This window comes from Euprymna scolopes, chromosome 46, assembly GCF_053919585.1.
Source record: "Euprymna scolopes isolate OS-2025 chromosome 46, ASM5391958v1, whole genome shotgun sequence".
Classification (NCBI taxonomy): domain Eukaryota; kingdom Metazoa; phylum Mollusca; class Cephalopoda; order Sepiida; family Sepiolidae; genus Euprymna; species Euprymna scolopes.
The window spans coordinates 180,728,104-180,746,427 of record NC_136527.1 but is presented as its reverse complement, the minus strand read 5'-3'; the positions used below and the strand labels follow the sequence as shown (position 1 = coordinate 180,746,427).

The 18,324-nt window shown below is 30.7% G+C and overlaps 1 protein-coding gene across 1 annotated transcript; it reads right to left on the bottom strand.

Moving 5' to 3' along the window:
• Positions 1 to 4,386: 4,386 nt before the first annotated feature.
• LOC145270626 (uncharacterized) lies at positions 4,387 to 15,887 on the bottom strand. Its single transcript, XM_080126250.1, has 2 exons — positions 15,645 to 15,887; positions 4,387 to 6,622 (listed from the first exon to the last, which is right to left on the bottom strand). The coding sequence occupies exon 2, from the start codon at positions 5,053 to 5,055 to the stop codon at positions 4,405 to 4,407; it is 651 nt and encodes a 216-aa protein (XP_079982376.1). The 5' UTR covers positions 5,056 to 6,622; positions 15,645 to 15,887; the 3' UTR covers positions 4,387 to 4,404.
• Positions 15,888 to 18,324: the final 2,437 nt, after the last annotated feature.

Genomic DNA, 18,324 nt, shown 5'->3' with positions numbered 1-18,324 from the left:
AATACAACGAAATCATTATAATTCGTGTGATCCATATATTTAGTGAAAAGTAGAGATAATAATTGCGTATTAATAGTTATGTATTTGTTAATTTTAAGAGTTCAGTGTGCTTACATATGAATGAAGATGCGTTTAAACTTCAATCACTTTATTCTTCTTTTAAATATTTATGTATTTTTTAGTTTAAAAAGTACATTTTTATTTTGTTCAGATTATAATTCAATAATTATCATTGAACCAGTTTCATAACACTGTTAGTTATTTTTCCATAGGTTTTTAATTAATATTCGAATTAATTTGTGTTGTTTTTTTTACACGTGTCACTGTAATTTTGTTAGTATCTCATATATATTTTTTGTTTAAGAGATTATGTTTTTAATTAAGATTCGAATGAATTTTTGTGGAATTAATAATTGCGTATTAATAGTAATGTATTTTTTTTAATTTTAAGGTTCCAGTGTTTATGTTTATGAATAAAGATGTGTCTAAACTTCAATCACTCAATTTTTAGTATAAAAAGTACATTTTTAATCGGTATGTTCAGATTAAATTTCAATAATTACCATTGAAACAGTTTCAAAACTGCTAGTTATTTTTCCATGTTTTTAATTGAAATGCGAATTAATTTTTGCTGTTTTTGCAACACGTTTCACTGTAAATTTGTTAATATCTCATATATATTTCTTTTTTAAGTTGTTTTTTTTTCGATCATTTTTTAATTTTGCCCTTGCCTACATCAACTTTTACGAGTAATTAAATAATTAAATAATTAGATAATTTTTCTAATACAAATGAAATACACGTGAGAAAATGCTTTTATTGATTCATATAAATATTAACAAAACTAAATTATTTATCCTAAAAGTTCCATCTATGATTAATAAGAGAACAAATGTATACATTGATAAAAGAAGTTTATAATCAAATTATTGAGATTTTTTAACTGAGAAATAGTAAAAATACATTACAAACAATTAACAAACAATTTAAACATGATAATCAAATTAGAAAGCTTTGTGATATTACAATAGTTATATATATATATATATATATATATATATATATATATATATATATATATATATATATACATACATAATATTAAGTAATGTGATTGATAATTTAAAATTTACAAATCAAACTATAATTAAATTAAAAATTAAAAATCCGTTTCATAAGAAGGAACAACAACAAAATCAATTATCAATTAAAATACACTCAGCTCTTTAGACTATTGTTCTAATCTCCTTTAAATTATATATATATATATATATATATATATATATATATATATATATATATATATATTACATGACGATCTAATTAAAACGCTATTACAATAGCTGTAGAGAAAGTTATACAGTGATAAAATCCAAACTATTACACAGCGGAATAGTTAAAGATATAATTTAAAATACATAATAAAAAATTACCAAACAATTGAAACATGAAAATACAATAAGAAATCATGGTTATATGACATCAGTTGTAGAGAAATATTGTCAAAATGTTGATGTTATCAATAAGCTATTTAATATATAAATCATTATATAAACAATAATAATCTCAGCAAACTTTGTCGATTGTAGAAAAATAAAAAAAATTAATAAGGGTAAAAATATACTCTAATTCTCATCATGGTAAAAATACAAACATACCTAAAGAAACTATATTAAATGAGGTTACTTCCATAATTTTATATTCACTTTCATCCAACTTTCTCGGATTACTGTCAGCAAACTTTCTTTCCTTTTTAGCTATTATTCCTAATTTATTCAATTACGATTTAACAACCACTCCGTACCCACAAGTTGACTTTTCCCACTTTCAGATTCCACCCGTTGCCCTATTTATAAGAACAATAATTAAAACAATAAACTTAATAACCAACCACAAATGGCTTTCCTAATCAAGAATTTTTAATATGTTACAAATGCAATTCATCCAACGATTGTTCATTCAAAAACAAAAACTTTAACGAACTACTATCTTCACTCGCATCCCATCTGTACACAAGAATTTACGCTTATCATGTACAACGGTGTTTGATGATGATTCTCTAACAGTATTTACAAAGCAAAATATTTCTCTATTTCTCAGCTTCGGAACATAAACGTGTAGCATTTGTAATAAAATCCAAATCACATGAAATTAAAATACTGAAGCGAAGCACTTTATTAATAGTGATGAGAATATTTAATTATAAAAATATGACAATTAAAACAACAAACCGAATAACTAACCACAAGAAATTTTATTTTGTTCTGTTGGCTCTTGTCTCTTGATGTTCATATACTATTGAGAGGGTGTCATTCTGGGAGCTTCTCAGATACTGACCGGTGCTCACAATAGTTGCCCTATGTTGATGATTAATCTCTGAGAGTCCCAGACCTCCTTCTCCCCTGGGCAAATACAGCCTTGGTAGACACTGATTTCTGTATGTTATTTTATGAAGCGTTAGTAGCTTCCGTGTCTTTACATCTAGCTGGTTGATGTATGTTTGTGGCCAGTCAATGATACCAAAGCTGTAAGTTATTACTGGCATAGCAAGCTGGTTTATGGCAGTAATTTTATTTTTATTGGTGAGCTGGGTTTTGCATATTTTCCTCACCCGGCGTACAGATTCTTTACTAATCTTCTCCCTCATATTGGCATGTTGTATGTTCTCGTTTTCCTCAATGCCAAGGTAATTATAAGACTCATGCTCTTCTAGATCCCTGATGTCGATGTTTTCATTAAGCTGCATATTTTCTGTGTGGGTCTTCTTCCCAGCTCTGACTGTACATTTGGCACATTTATCCAGACCAAACTTCATTCCGATGTCACTGGAGAATGTGTGTACTACCTGCAGAAGGTGGCGCAGATCGGTGTCAGAGCTAGCATACAGCTTAAGATCATCCATGAAGAGCAGATGGTTTATTCTCTTGCTTGGATCTCGATGGCGTTGCTGACTCAAATTGTAGGCGCTCGGATTGTTATTCAGGAGCTTGCTTAGTGGGTCTATTGCCATACAGATAAGTAAGGGAGATAAGCTGTCACCTTGGAATATTCCCCTCTTTACTTTTACTTCAGGGATGATGGTTTTTCCTCCATTGTTATTTAATGATATTGTAGTTTTCCACATCTGAAGGTGAGCAGCTAGTGTTTGTCTGATTACCGGGTGGACTTTGTATAACTCAAGACACCGAAGTAGCCATGAATGTGGCACGCTGTCAAATGCCTTCTGATAATCAATACATGCCATGCTCAGGTTTTTGTGTCTCTTCCTACAGTGTTCTATGAAAGTCTTGTTGATTAATGGCTGGTCTTTGGTACTGAGGCATTTTCTTCTGCACCCTGTCTGCTCTTTTTCAAGGTAGGTCCCAGAAGATAGATGGTCATATATACCATCGGCTATCACACCAGTGAAAAGCTTGTAGGTAGTTGTAAGGAAGCATATTGGCCTGTATTTATTTGGCCATTGTGTCTCCTTGGTCTTGGGTATGAGGCTGCTGTCCCCCTCTGTCAGCCAGGGTGGTGCTGCTTCATCTCTTAGCATCATGCTGAAGCAATCACTGTAGTGGTGGTGGAGTGCAGTCAATTGCTTCAGCCAAAAGTTTGGACATTGTCGATACCAGATGCTTTGTGGTTGGATAATTGTGCCAGTTTTCTTGTTATCATACCAGGAGTTATGACTGGTTCTGGCATCTGAGGCTTGGTTTCATTGAGCCTAATAATATCTTCAATCCACTGGGCCTCTTGATTATATTTGCCTTCTGCTTCAAATAGAGGCCTCCAGTAATTTTCCAGGGCATCCTCTGAAGGGGGACTATCTACAGTAATAGTGTCCCTTATCGGCTGCCTGTAAAAAAGTCCTTTGGTTTGTTTTAAACTGCCTATTTTGAATCTGGGAGTTGATCTTGTTCTCTTGGTTTTTAATTCTCTGGGAAAGTGCTGGTATTTTTCCTTCCAACTCCCTAGCTGTATTTTATAATCCCTCAATTTTCTCATGGTGGTATTTGGTACAGAGTTTTTTATGGTGGTCTTAAGTCGACCCTGTACCGAGGGATTTGCAAGGAACTGTTTTATTTGGCTTAGTTCTTTTCTGCAGAGGTTCAGTTGTTTTTGCAGCTTGGTCTTCCAGTGAGGTGTTTGTCTAGAAACTCTGGGCCCTATTCGATGATTGTGATTGAATGTTCGAAGGTTAATTTTTCTGTCAATATAGAGGCCAGCTGCATATGTGATATGGTTGAGTTCTGTGAGCATAACTGTTGTTGGAATTAGCCTCTTGAGAGCGATGTTAACTTTGGCTATAACAGTCTTTGCTCTTCCAGCTGCTTGAATCTTGGACAAACGTGGTCTGTCCTTCATTCTCATACACCTCATCTCCTCAATTGTGTTGCTAAGCTCCTCATCCAAAGCAAACTATTCATCATCTGCTTCTGGGAGTACAAATGATGGTGGTGGGTGTCTATGTGATTGTGGCGGTGGTGCAGGTGGTGGTATCCTGGTGGGTGATGTAGATTCCTGTGTTGGTGTTTGTGGAGTTTCCAGCAGAGAGTTTGTGAAGGCAGATGTCATGTCATACAGAGACTCCAGTGGCACAGGAGTTCCAGGAGAGCTGGGCATGTGCTGGGATATTTGGATGGGTTCTAATGGTAAAGTTGGTGGTTGTTGTTGGAGTAAGTTTGTGTGCTTTTTCTCTGCTGGGAGTTTTGATGTTTTTATAGCCTCGGTTAGTATCTTTCCTGAGCTGCGTCCCCATTTATCAAACCTTGAGTAGTGGTAGCATGGCAGAAGCATCTTCTTTTGCTCGACAGACCATGGCTGAGTTTTAATCCTCCTCCTGTTTCTTTTGAGATCTGTCAAGCGGGCTGGAGGAAGGACACTTAGTCCATCTTGATCATGGACTGGTTGCTGTCCTTGTGTGACCTCTGGGGTGATTGGGGTACCACCTTTTGAGGCAAGAAGGTTCACACCATTTCTTTCCTCTTCCTGCCTGGTGCGTAAACAGGTTGAGGGGCCCTTTTTATCCAGGGTGACGGCCGTCCAGTTTGAGTTCCTTTTGTTTGGCATTTTTCATGGTTGTTCCTCATTGTCCACGGCTTCTTATTCGTTATTCGAAGCTTCCCTCTACCTATTTTACATAAGTAGAGGGGGTGTGAGTTCTCATATGTGTCACTAAATGTGATTTTTTAGAAAAAGAATATCCACACACTTTAGAAGAATGTGGGTCCCTTTTTTCTTCCTTTGAAGATTGTAATGGGACAGCCAAACCAGCTGCCATCATTGCCCCGCTTTTTTATTGAAACCAACCGAGAGCTCTTTTTAGTATCCTCGCTGTTCCCTTAAGTGCAATTGTCTGAATCTGTTTTGCACTTTGTTCACCAGGAATATTAGTTAGATAGGACTTCAGGTTCCCCAGTGTGAGTTCTCATATGCGTCACTAAATGTGCTTTTCTGGAACAAGAATGTCCACACACTTTACAAGAATATGGTTTTTCCCCAGTGTGAGTTCTCATATGCGTCACTAAATGTGGTTTTGTTGAAAAAGAATGTCCACACACTTTACAAGAATATGGTTTTTCCCCAGTGTGAGTTCTCATATGTTTCACTAAATTTGATTTTTGCGAACATGCGTATTCATACACTTCACAAGAATGTGGTTTATCAAGAGTATGAGTTCTTATATGTGTCAGTAGGTTTGATTTTGTAGAACAAGAATATCCACATACTTTACAAGAATGTGGTTTTTCTCCAGTGTGAGTTCTCATATGTGTCACTAAATATGATTTCGTAGAACAAGAATAACCACACACTTGACAAGAATGTGGCTTTTCACCAGTGTGAGTTCTCATATGTGTCACTAAATGTGATTTTTTAGAACAAGAATATCCACATACTTTACAAGAATGTGGTTTTTCTCCAGTGTGAGTTCTCATATGTGTCACTAAATATGATTTTGTAGAACAAGAATATCCACACACTTGACAAAAATATGGCTTTTCACCAGTGTGAGTTCTCATATGTGTCACTAAATGTGATTTTGTAGAACTAGAATATCCACATACTTTACAAGAATGTGGTTTTTCCCCCGTGTGAGTTCTCATATGTCCTACTAGATGATCTTTTCGATGAGACGAATATCCACACACTTCACAAGAATGTGGTTTTTCACCAGTGTGAGTTCTCATATGTGTCACTAAATACGATTTTGTGGAACAAGAATATCCACATACTTCACAAGAATGTACCTTTTCCTCTCGGTATACTTGCATGTTTTACTAAATTTTATCCTGGTCCAATATTATCAATTTCGTTATGAATACTACAGAATATCACTCTAGCATTATTTTGAAAAGAACCTTCTACACAAGAATACAATATTTATTTTATGTATGTAAGATACTGTAATGGTATCGATTTTTGTAACATCCTGTTTTTTCAAAAGCCGCATACTTCTCTGAAAATTGTAATTATATTGTTTATACCTTTCATTCATTTGAGCATTAAGCACATATACTGCATATGTGAATATTATCTTCAAGGTGTGTGTGATTTTCTACACTATTTCAAATATATAATTTTTTATAATAAAACATACTGATCCATAAAAATGTAATAAGTCATCAAACAGGAACATCTGTAAATAAAAGAAATAAATGAAATTCAATATTTTATTATTATCGTTTATATATTGTTTGTTATTCAATATTATTGGATGGAACTCATAAAATCTTATTTACTCAAAACTTAATATTATACACAGAAGAAAATAATCGGATGTTTTATAACTTAACACAGGAAGAGTGGATACAGGTATTTCAATATATACTTTAGAAACAGTTATACCTAGAATTTTTATGATATGCATCATAGGGAAAACATAAGAAACACTAATATATATATATATATATATATATATATATATATATAATTTAAAGGAGATTAGAATAATAGTCTAAAGAGCTAAGTGTATTTTAATGTAATAGTGAAATTACTAGTTTAATTAAAATACAGGAAATGCTCGTTGTAATTTAGATATATAATAAGCTCGATAGTTAAATGTCCTAGAGCTAATTCAATATTAAGTAATGTGATCTATAATTTAAAAGTTTTAAAAAAATTTTTAAATTTAAAAATCAAAATTTAATTAAATTAAAAATCAGTTTCATAAGAAGGAACAACAACAAAGTCAATTATCTGTACGATCGTTTCGGAAATCCGTGCTTTTTATTTGTGGTATACATGAAGTCACGTAGAACAATTATACATAGTTTTTTTGGTAAGCACGGTCTCCTCATCAGCAAATTTAGGAGGATTTCTATTGAATTGAAAAGACACCAAAAATAAACCTAGCATTAACAGTAAGGCAGATGAATCTGAAAAATTGAAGTAAAAGGTTTGGATTTAAAATTTATAAGAAAATTAATAAGAAAATTGGTATAGGTTAGAGATAGAAATGAGTAGAAAAAATATATATATTTTGAATTTACATAATAAATTTGATTTAAAAATATATAGATATATAATTACCTTTTGGTTTTTCTTTTTTTGAAATTAGGAACTGTATTTAAAGTAGTCATTTAGATGTTTGCTATAGCTTTTTATTTTATTGAATGATGAATTTTAAAAAGGGCGACGCTCGTGCAGTAAATTGTTTCCGTTAGCGTATTTTGATTTAGAGACGCTACAGTTAATATCTATAGAGAGAGAGTATTTTTTTTTTGTTTTTGCAAGTTTTTAAGGGGAGATAATTGTCATGGCTTTATTTATTATTTGATTTACGAGTCTAAGGGCGGTAATTGGTTTAACTTAATTTATTAGAAAAATATCTATTTTTACTAATGAGTAATTTTGAATGATTTAAGGTGGTTTATATTTATTAAATTTAAACCAACGTTTATGATTACACGATAGAATCTCGTGTCTTGAATTTACTAGTTTGGTTGTGCTTTTTATATCTTCATATTTTAAAATTTTTAGGGTTTCTTTTGTACATAATGTACAAAATTTATCTCCTGGTTTATATGATTTGCAAGTCTCAATTATTTGCCATTTTAAGTTGAAAGAAATATTGCTATTTTTTAGTTGCCAAATATAGTTGGATCGAGTAGTTTGGTTTGATAGAGAGTTATTTTTAAAAGAATGTTTGCACGGATTTCCGAAACGATCGTACAGATAATTGACTTTGTTGTTGTTCCTTCTTATGAAACTGATTTTTAATTTAATTAAATTTTGATTTTTAAATTTAAAAATTTGTTTAAACTTTTAAATTATAGATCACATTACTTAATATATATATATATATATATATATATATATATATATATATATATTGATATATATATTGATATATATATAGATATTTATATATATATATATTTATATATATATATATTTATATATATATATATATATATATATATATATATATATATATATATATATTGATATATATATAGATATTGATATATATATATATATATATATATATATATATATATATATATAGATATTGATATATATATATATATATATATATATATATATATATATATATAGATATTGATATATATATATATATATATTGATATATATATAGATATTGATATATATATATATATATATATATAGAGAGAGAGAGAGATATTGATATATATATATATATATATATATAGAGAGAGAGAGAGAGATATTGATATATATATATATATATATATAGAGAGAGAGAGAGATATTGATATATATATATATATATATATATATAGAGAGAGAGAGAGAGAGATATTGATATATATATATATATATATATATATATATAGAGAGAGAGAGATATTGATATATATATATATATATATAGAGAGAGAGAGATATTGATATATATATATATTAATATATATATTGATATATATATAGATATTGATATATATATATATATTGATATATATATATATTAATATATATAGATATTGATATATATATATATATATATATATATATTGATATATATATAGATATTGATATATATATATATATATATATATTGATATATATATAGATATTGATATATATATATATATATATATATATATTGATATATATATAGATATTGATATATATATATATATATATATATATATATATATATATTGATATATATATATAGATATTGATATATATATATAGATATTGATATATATATATATATATATATTGATATATATATATATATATTGATATATATATATAGATATTGATATATATATATAGATATTGATATATATATATAGATATTGATATATATATATATATATATAGATATTGATATATATATATATATATATATATATATATATATATATATATTGATATGTATATAGATACAAAGAAATCACTTCCCATAATTCTTGCTATCTTTCTGTCTCTTTCTAGATGATTTTTAAGGAAGAATTATTCGAGCGAATTCTTTAATTGAAGGTTTATTTGAAATTGGACCATATGATAGGGATCCCTGACTGAGGAGTATTTACGAAAAATTGAATTAATTCTTAAGAAGAAAAAAGTTTCCTCAGTCTAGAAAGATCTCTCTTTAATTGAAACTTTAATTTTATCAAGCGGTTAACTATACAAAACTGGTCGTTAACTAATTTAACTCCTAGGTGTGGCGGGGGTTTATTAATTCGAAATAATCTTTGTGAGTGATCAAAGGAAGAGGGTTGTTTTTTGTAAATAATAAACTAATTACTTTTAAAAAAGTTAATTAACGTGAAAAGTTTCTGAATTCAAAATGACCTATAAGAAGAAATAACTTTAAATTTCTTTTAAAAATAATAACTACGAAATGAAAAAGTTGGGATGTCGCTAAATCTCATCGTGAAGGGTTAATTGATTCAAAATTAATTTTCTATGATCTTTTTAAGAAAATTAATTTTAATAATGAACCAAATGTTATGAATAATTTTTGAATTTCATTGTGAAAAATAGTTCGATTTTAGATTTATGCTCTTTCGAGAAAATTGTTTTTAAAATAATAAATGAATTACTTTGGAAAAAAGTTAACTAACATAAATTCGGAATTTTTAATGACCCTTTTGGAAGAAAAATTGATTTTAACGATGAACCAAAATACTTGAGATGATTTTTAAATTTTGGAATGAAATTTTAATGATCTTTTGTAAAGAAAAGTGCTTTGAAAAATAAATTACTTTTTAAATGTACCCTGAAATTTGGTAAAAAGTTAACTATGAATGTAATAACCTGAAATGCGTTTGCAATTTGTAAACACATTCTAATTATAACCGAGGTACTCTGAAATGATTTTTTTAAAATGTTAACACCCTATTTCATTGATTTAATGTATACCAGGTTTCTGAATTGTTTATTTTTTGAAATTCTTTTGCTTTAATCGAGTATTCCAACTCATGAAGCTGAGTGCCCTTCTTTAATTAATTCTTTATATAATTAATAAATATTCCGTGATGCATAGTTTTTATTAGTCGTTCGGTGGCAGACACCTTGCTCTAACGCAGAATAAATTAAAATATGTATAGGTTGGCGTGATGAACTCACGTAAAATCCAGCTTTATTAAAAAATATTATACTGGTTGCCTAAGTGAGCGTAAATCTAGTAACTGAAATCATGAGGTCACTGCCTCGATGGAGGGCGAGGATGATTACCCTTTCTGGTATTTGAAGCAGTATACCAGTCTACCAGGTGACTGGCGAAGAAAATAAATTGCTTTACTGAGTTCCTGACAAGACGTTGAGCATGGGGACATTGATCGCTGACGGCTGGTTGACGCACCATCAGCGGAAAATTAGGAAATTCTAAAATTTATGAATACTCATAAATTTAGGATTGCATGGGGAGGGATGTGGCACTATTTTCCATGCCACTGTTTCTAACACGCTCTACAACATGCCCGAGCGGTAATTTGGCCATGAGCGTTGAGATACAAAGAAATCCCTTCCTATAATTGCCCCTTTTTGGTACAAAGCGGTCATCATTATCAAGGCCTGGAAGCCACTCAGGGATAAGGGTTATTGTAAGTACAGTACGTTAGTGTGGATATTTTAGAGTGTCTACTTAAGGGGGCGGTTCATCAGGAATTTGTTTACGTTTGACTTGAACACATCCAAGTTGTAGTCAGGAGGGAAGCAGGAAGAGGGAACAGAGTTCCACAGGCGTGCAGTTCTAAGAAAGAATCTTTGTTCATGGAATTTACGTTTTGATTTAGGCATAGATAAAGAGTGGGGAAAGTTTTTGACAGTCGATTCAGCTAGACGGGTGCTTTTTTGTAAAAGACTGGTGAGGGGGGACCAGAGATTGGAGTTCAGACGAGCAACTGACATGGAAATAACGATAAAACAAAGATAGGCTTGCAACAGAAGAGAGGTTGCAGGGAAGAGAAAAGGGCATCCCTCACTAAGCCACGAAGTCTATTTTGTACTCTGTCAAGGCAGGATAGGCTGTTTTTAGTTGCTCCTGCCCAGATATGGAAGCAGTATTCCATCCTTGCGCGTACATGGCTTTTATATAGATAGAGAATTGCATCAGTAGTGAGATATCTTCTGGAGCGGTAGAAGGATCCCACCATCTTTCCGCGACCTTGGCAACAGACTTAATGTACATGTTCCATTTCAGGTCAGGAGTGAAGGTCTAGCCCAGAAGCTTGTCAAAACATGGGGTTTCTCCTAGACGAGAGACATCCATTTCAATTGATGCCAGATGGGGATCAGGGCGTTGATGATGTAAAGATAGGAGTTTGGTTTTAGATGCATTAAAGGTAACCAGCCACGCCTTTCCCCACTGAACCACTCGTTCGAGATCAGAGGAGAGAGAATCAGAGAGAGTTTTGTCATTTACAGCCTTTGATGTGTTGCCGTAGATGGTTATTTCATCAGCATAGATGTCAACGAATGATTAAGTATGTGTTTAGGGAGATCATTGATGTAGATAAGGAAGAGTTGGGCCCAGGATGGACCCTTGAGGGACTCCAGCATTAATACTGCAGGCCATCAACCACTACTCTTATGAGCCTATCAGAGAGAAATTATTTAATGACAGAGAGAATATTTCCAGTTATACCGTAGCTGGAGATCTTGTGAAGTAGGCCTTTATGCCATACCTTGTCGAAGGCCTTTGATATGTCAAGAGCAATTGCCCTGGAAAGGAAACCTTTGTCAAGAGATTAACTAATCCTATGAGATTTGCTATCTGTCTTTTTCCTGCACGACCAGCATGAAGTGAAGACGCATATTCTGACTCCCCGTAAATGGGGGAGAGCACCCCCTCCCTCAATACTAGTTAGGTTGGTTAGCTTTGAAAAGCCTATTGTCCAGTTTTTAATTGAAAAAGTTTTTGTAAAATATATTTTTTAAAATAAAATAGTTATGCTTTATATATATTACAATTGTGTCGCGTGTCATTTTTCTTGTGTCTGCCATGAATGCCTTCATAAGTGCCTTTATTGAAACAATGAAGCAGTCCAGAAAATGAAGAAAGAAAATTCCATTTAGAACGTCAACAAGGGTGAAGAGGTCAAGATGTTTCCTGGGAGAAGAAGGAGCCACACAACACATTCAACATCTCAGGTATGATTTTCTTGCTACAAAGACCCTAATGACTGGCCCATCTTTACGTCTTCCCGAGACCACTTAAAGACATTTAATATAACATGTCTGTCAGTCATACACCTCAGTGACCGGCTGATAGTGGTATAAGAGCAGCATAGCGGTTGCAGCTTTTTACAATCATTTTTTATAAACAAAACGTTTGTTACATTGTTGGGTGATTATAGTCTACATGTTGTTAACTATTCTGTACTTTCACCTAACAAATTAATAAACAAAGGATGCATTGTTACGTTGTTGCAAATTAGAGTTTTCATGTTAACTTTTCTGTATTGTCATCTAACAAATTAATAAACAATTTAAAAGTCAAAGTGAAAATTCGTTGGATATTTTTATTGTCATCATACAACAAACGTATTTAAAAAAATATTCGATTTAATGTTAAATACAAATTTAAAAGTCAATGTGAAAATTGGTCATGCTGTGGATTTTATATGAATATTCAAAAGCTGGACTTGGAAAAAAATTGATGCTATTGAGAAGTGAAATATGTATTCAAAGCTCGACCTTGTGATTATTTGTCGGACTATAGCGAATTTTGTATTTGCATTTGCAAGTCAAAATTTGAAAATTAAACATTCTATTGAACTTACAATGGTAATCTGAGTGCCTGATGCTGAAATTAGGTTGTATTTGAAAAAAGTCGCTTTTGTAAAAAGAACTTTTAATGCGATTCAGTTGAATTTTATGGAAAAAGTAGTCGTTTTTAAATGAGAAATTTAAAAAGAAATTTGGTTGTATTAGCTGAAACATAAGTAGTTGGTCTTAAATGAAGAAGTACAAATTTGTCGTTCTAAAATGAAGAATTTTGGAAATGTGATTCAGTTTTGTTGTATTTAGGAGTCGTCACTTTTAAGCCTAGTATCGTGGAAAAGCAGGATATCTGAGTGGGCTAAGAAGTGAGATTAACTTTGATATCTGACTGGGTTAGTCAGTGAGACGAGCAGAGATGTCTGAGGCGGCTAGGGATCAAGACTAGTGGAAATATCTGAGTGGGCAAAGGAGTGAAACTAGCAGGGTTATCCGAATGTGTTAGTCAGCGAGACTAGCATGGATATCTAAGTGGGCTATGAAGCAAATGAGTCGGACGTAATGGCTACCTCAAGCATAAAAAGAATCAACATTCCAACAAACATTTTCTTTGCTTAAGCTCTTCCAGACAGTCGCAAATAAATGTCGTGCATCACTTTTTCTGACAAATAAATTGTTAGGTGAAAGTAGAGAATAGTTAAAAACATGTGGGTTTTAATCCTACCTTCGTAAAATCAAAACAAAAATCGATACAAGGACTATCCTCTCCCTTTCACCGCCACAAAACTTTGAAACTGCGAAGTAGTACATGTCTAGTTGATTGAAATGTGAGCAGGAAGCAGGTGCTTAATTCATGTTAAATTTATCTAACAAAGTCTTAAATATTTATATATATTTTTTTTTATTGTATTTCCGGGATATTTTTATGGCTTTTCAGACGATTGTAAACATTTGCCAATTATTTTTTCTATGTTAAATTTTAGTTAATTGGTGATTGTCAATGTTTATGTAAACTTTATTAAAGAAAGTGTTGCCTATTCTATAACCTTAAATATTGAATAAAAAATTACAATTCACATGGAAAACGGTAGACTAAAAACTGTTTTTAAAAATTAAAAAAAAAACAATTAAATATAAAAAAAAACAGTTTAAACCAACTTCGAATTAAATTATTTTGTTTATGGTAAACATTATTATTTTACTAGAAATCACGTAAGTTTTACTTAAATAAACACATTTTTGACAAAAAGATCTAATAGTCAGATTGAATATATTTTAAAGGGAGATTGTTTAATATGAAGAATCACTCAACCCTCGAAAATTCCTTTAAAATTACCACTCTTAAAGGTTTTCGGGGTCGCTGAAAACTAAAATAACGTTTAAAATTACGTCAAGTGAGTAGTTTCCAAGATATGAAGAAATGGTAGTTTAAAAAACTGGGGGATTACTTTTCTATGTTAATTTAACGTAAAATGAGCACCCACTTTGTGGCCACGATTTTTTTCGGGGGGGGGGGTCTTTTTTTTATCCCTCGGAAAATCCTTTAAAATTACCACTAACTTTTAAAATTTCAAGAAACAAGTAGTTTCCAAGATATGAAGAAATGCACTCACTTTATGGTCAACTTTTTTTTTTTTTTTTTTTTTTTTGAGAAGGGGAATCAATAATTTTATTAGATTGCAAAAAAATAAACCATTTTTAATTTTTAAGATTTTGTGTAAAAATGTCCGAATTGTTTTCCTATAAAGTTTAGATAATATTTGTCAATTCTTAAATTGTTTTTTTTGGGGGGTATTTCTACTGTAAATTTATATTTCGTTTTCATTAAAAAAAAAATTCTGCGGTGCAAAATATAAAGAGCTTTTCTGTTTCAGATTATTTCTAAAAGTTATTCAAACGGATTTTTGAAAGACGTAAAAATAACTTACCTTTCATATTGGATTGCAATAAAAAATATTTTAATATTTAAAATTATTTCTAAAAGTTATTCAAACGGATTTTTGAAAGACGTAAAAATAACTTACCTTTCATATTGGATTGCAATAAAAAAATATTTTAATATTTTAAATTATTTCTAAAAGTTATTCAAACGGATTTTTGAAAGACGTAAAAATAACTTACCTTTCATATTGGATTGCAATAAAAAAATATTTTAATATTTAAAATTATTTCTAAAAGTTATTCAAACGGATTTTTGAAAGACGTAAAAATAACTTACCTTTCATATTGGATTGCAATAAAAAATATTTTAATATTTAAAATTATTTCTAAAAGTTATTCAAACGGATTTTTGAAAGACGTAAAAATAACTTACCTTTCATATTGGATTGCAATAAAAAAATATTTTAATATTTAAAATTATTTCTAAAAGTTATTCAAACGGATTTTTGAAAGACGTAAAAATATCTTACCTTTCATATTGGATTGCAATAAAAAAATATTTTAATATTTAAAATTATTTTTAAGTTTTTAAATGATATTAAAAAAAACAAACTTACCTTTCATTCAGGGAATTAAATGCAAGAAAAGTGTCGTTTTTTTCTTTTGTGTTCAAAACAGAAAATTTGTTTTGTTTGTTAGGATTTCTTTAGTAAATTGATACAACTTTTGTTTTCTGTGTCCAATCCATTAAGAAATAAAATATATGAAAATATAAAAGAATCAAAATTAAAAGATACAAAACACGATTTAAACGTGAAATTATTTAAAGAAAAACAACTGCTTAAGAACAAAGAACTTAAGGTCACCGTAAAACGGTGAAATCATTATTTTGTTCCTTGTGTAAAAATGTCCGAATTGTTTTCGTATAAAGATTAGATTATATTTGTCAATTCTTAAACCGTTTGGGGTATTTCTATTGTAAATTTATATTTCGTCTTCAATTCATTAAAAAATATATATGAAGCTATAAAAAGCAGGTTTATTTTTTTTAGATAAAGCATTTCATTATTATTTGGATTAGTCGAATTACCGTTAACGCTCAAAATGAGAACAGTATTCCGAATAATAATGTGACTTCTTGCAACTTATTGTTATCAAACTCGATTCGGTTAAACTTACGATGACCTTCACTCATTATTCCAGACTTAAACCCAATTATTAGTTTGCCTGTTTCCCATAAAATCAGCATTAAACGAACAATAATGAAAGTGTAGTAGCTGTTTCTAATTCTTTTTGCTCATTTCAACCGTGTTTTGCGTTATCATCATTGTAGCTAGTTCAAGAGAGGCTTCATTTGTCATGGGTTTTGCCATCCTCCCATACATTACGTGTCTTTGATAGAGAAGTAGTTTAATGTTGTAAAATGATGCACCGCCTCCCGGGTGTGAATATGGTAGAGAATAGAAAAGGACACAAATCAATACTTTACAATCTACTGCTCGCCGTGTGACTTGTTCAAACGCTCTTTTATTTACCTTATATATTGTTTCAGGGGAAGGTAACCGTTCTGGGAGTTATGTCCCTTTAATTGCAAACATTGGTCACCGGATATACGAGAAGAGAGACCCTTCCTGGACTGAACACGATAAACACTACACATTGTCTCCCTATAAATACGTTAATAAACTTTCCTTCTTTTATTTAAATGCGCAGTACATATTAATCTCTTTATTTCCCTCACGGAATACAGTTTCTTGATTATCCTTATAGGATATGTGCGCGCGCTTACGCGTACAAAAATGGCCAGCCGTGATAACATAGAATTACATGGCTTCATATATGGAAAACTACTTGTTTTTCGTCTAATTTGAAATTTTCGCCAATACTACACTGTGACAAGGCAGTTTGGTACGCGAGTGCATATTTAACAGCCTTCGTTTATGATCGTGCGAAACGAAGGCTGGGCTGTGAAATGGAAAATAGTCCCAGTTAATACCATACAAACGGTAAATTTGCGACGGAAACAGTTACCATATTCTTTTAAAGCACACCGAAAACTACAAAAAAAAACTATTTTTTTTTTCTATACAAATGTGAGACGAACCTTAAAGTAAAAAAATACCGATTTTTCTTTATTTTTTAATTTCCTCGTGTCTTTATTGAAAGATGAAAACAAAAAAAAAATCGAAACCTTTTAGCCAATAAACGCTAAAATGCCCCCCTCTCAGGTGGGCAGAAAGTGGATACTCATTTTAAGTTAAATTTACATGGAAAAGTGACCACCCGCTTTTTGAAAAAATAATTTCTTCATATCATGAAAACTTTTTTTGCGACGGAAACGGTTTTCAGATTCGTTTTTAGCACACCAAAATCTACAAAAGAATATTTCGTTACATACGAACGTGAGACGGGCCTTAATGTAAAATGTTATCCTTTTTTTTTTATATCCAAGGTCATTGTACAGAGGGAGACAACTCCATTTCACTAAGAAATTCGCTCATTTTTTTCATCTCATAATTTAGGACGCTACTACTAAGGATGTTTTTATTAAATCAAAACATTAAAAAAGCTGCAACGATTTTTTTTAATGTTTGACACGGTAAGTTTGGGAAAAGGAGTTTAAAAACTATACAAAATACTGTTAAAAAAAACACCTAATATATGTCAGCTTATGTCATGGTAACATATATTTAGCGAGTTTCCAACAGTATTTTGCATATGTTTTTGTTTTTAACTTCTTTTCCCAAATCTACCGTGTCAACGAGAGAGTCAGGCGCCATCTTTAACTTTCCAATACATCGGTAAACACTGTATGTTTTTCGAGCTGAATAAACATGTTAAATTAAATATAAACACTAAAAACATATCCAGTTATTTAGAAAAGTAACTTATCTTGCCTTTGATAATATTTATTTGTTCTATATTTGTTTTGTGACAACTTTTTCGAATCTATGTGTACAGTAATACAAACCCAATTAGGCTTTAAGCTTAACCCTTAAAGCATTACAAAACATTTTGTTACTACATTTTTAAATTAACAAATAAATGTCTGGTAAGATTTGTTGCGAAAATAAAGGAAAATGCAACGATAGCTGAAGAGGAAATTGTGATTTTAAAAAACAAATGTTTTTTTTTTTTTTTAAGCTGTGGCGACTTTTTTTTTCTGTAACACATTATCCCATAACATTTATTAATTAATTTTAAAAAGTAGTAAAATTTTTTTTTTAGTAGTCGGAAAAATTCCGTTTTTCTTTTGTAATGTTTTCATTCTTTTGGTTTTAAGCTTAAAGATAAATT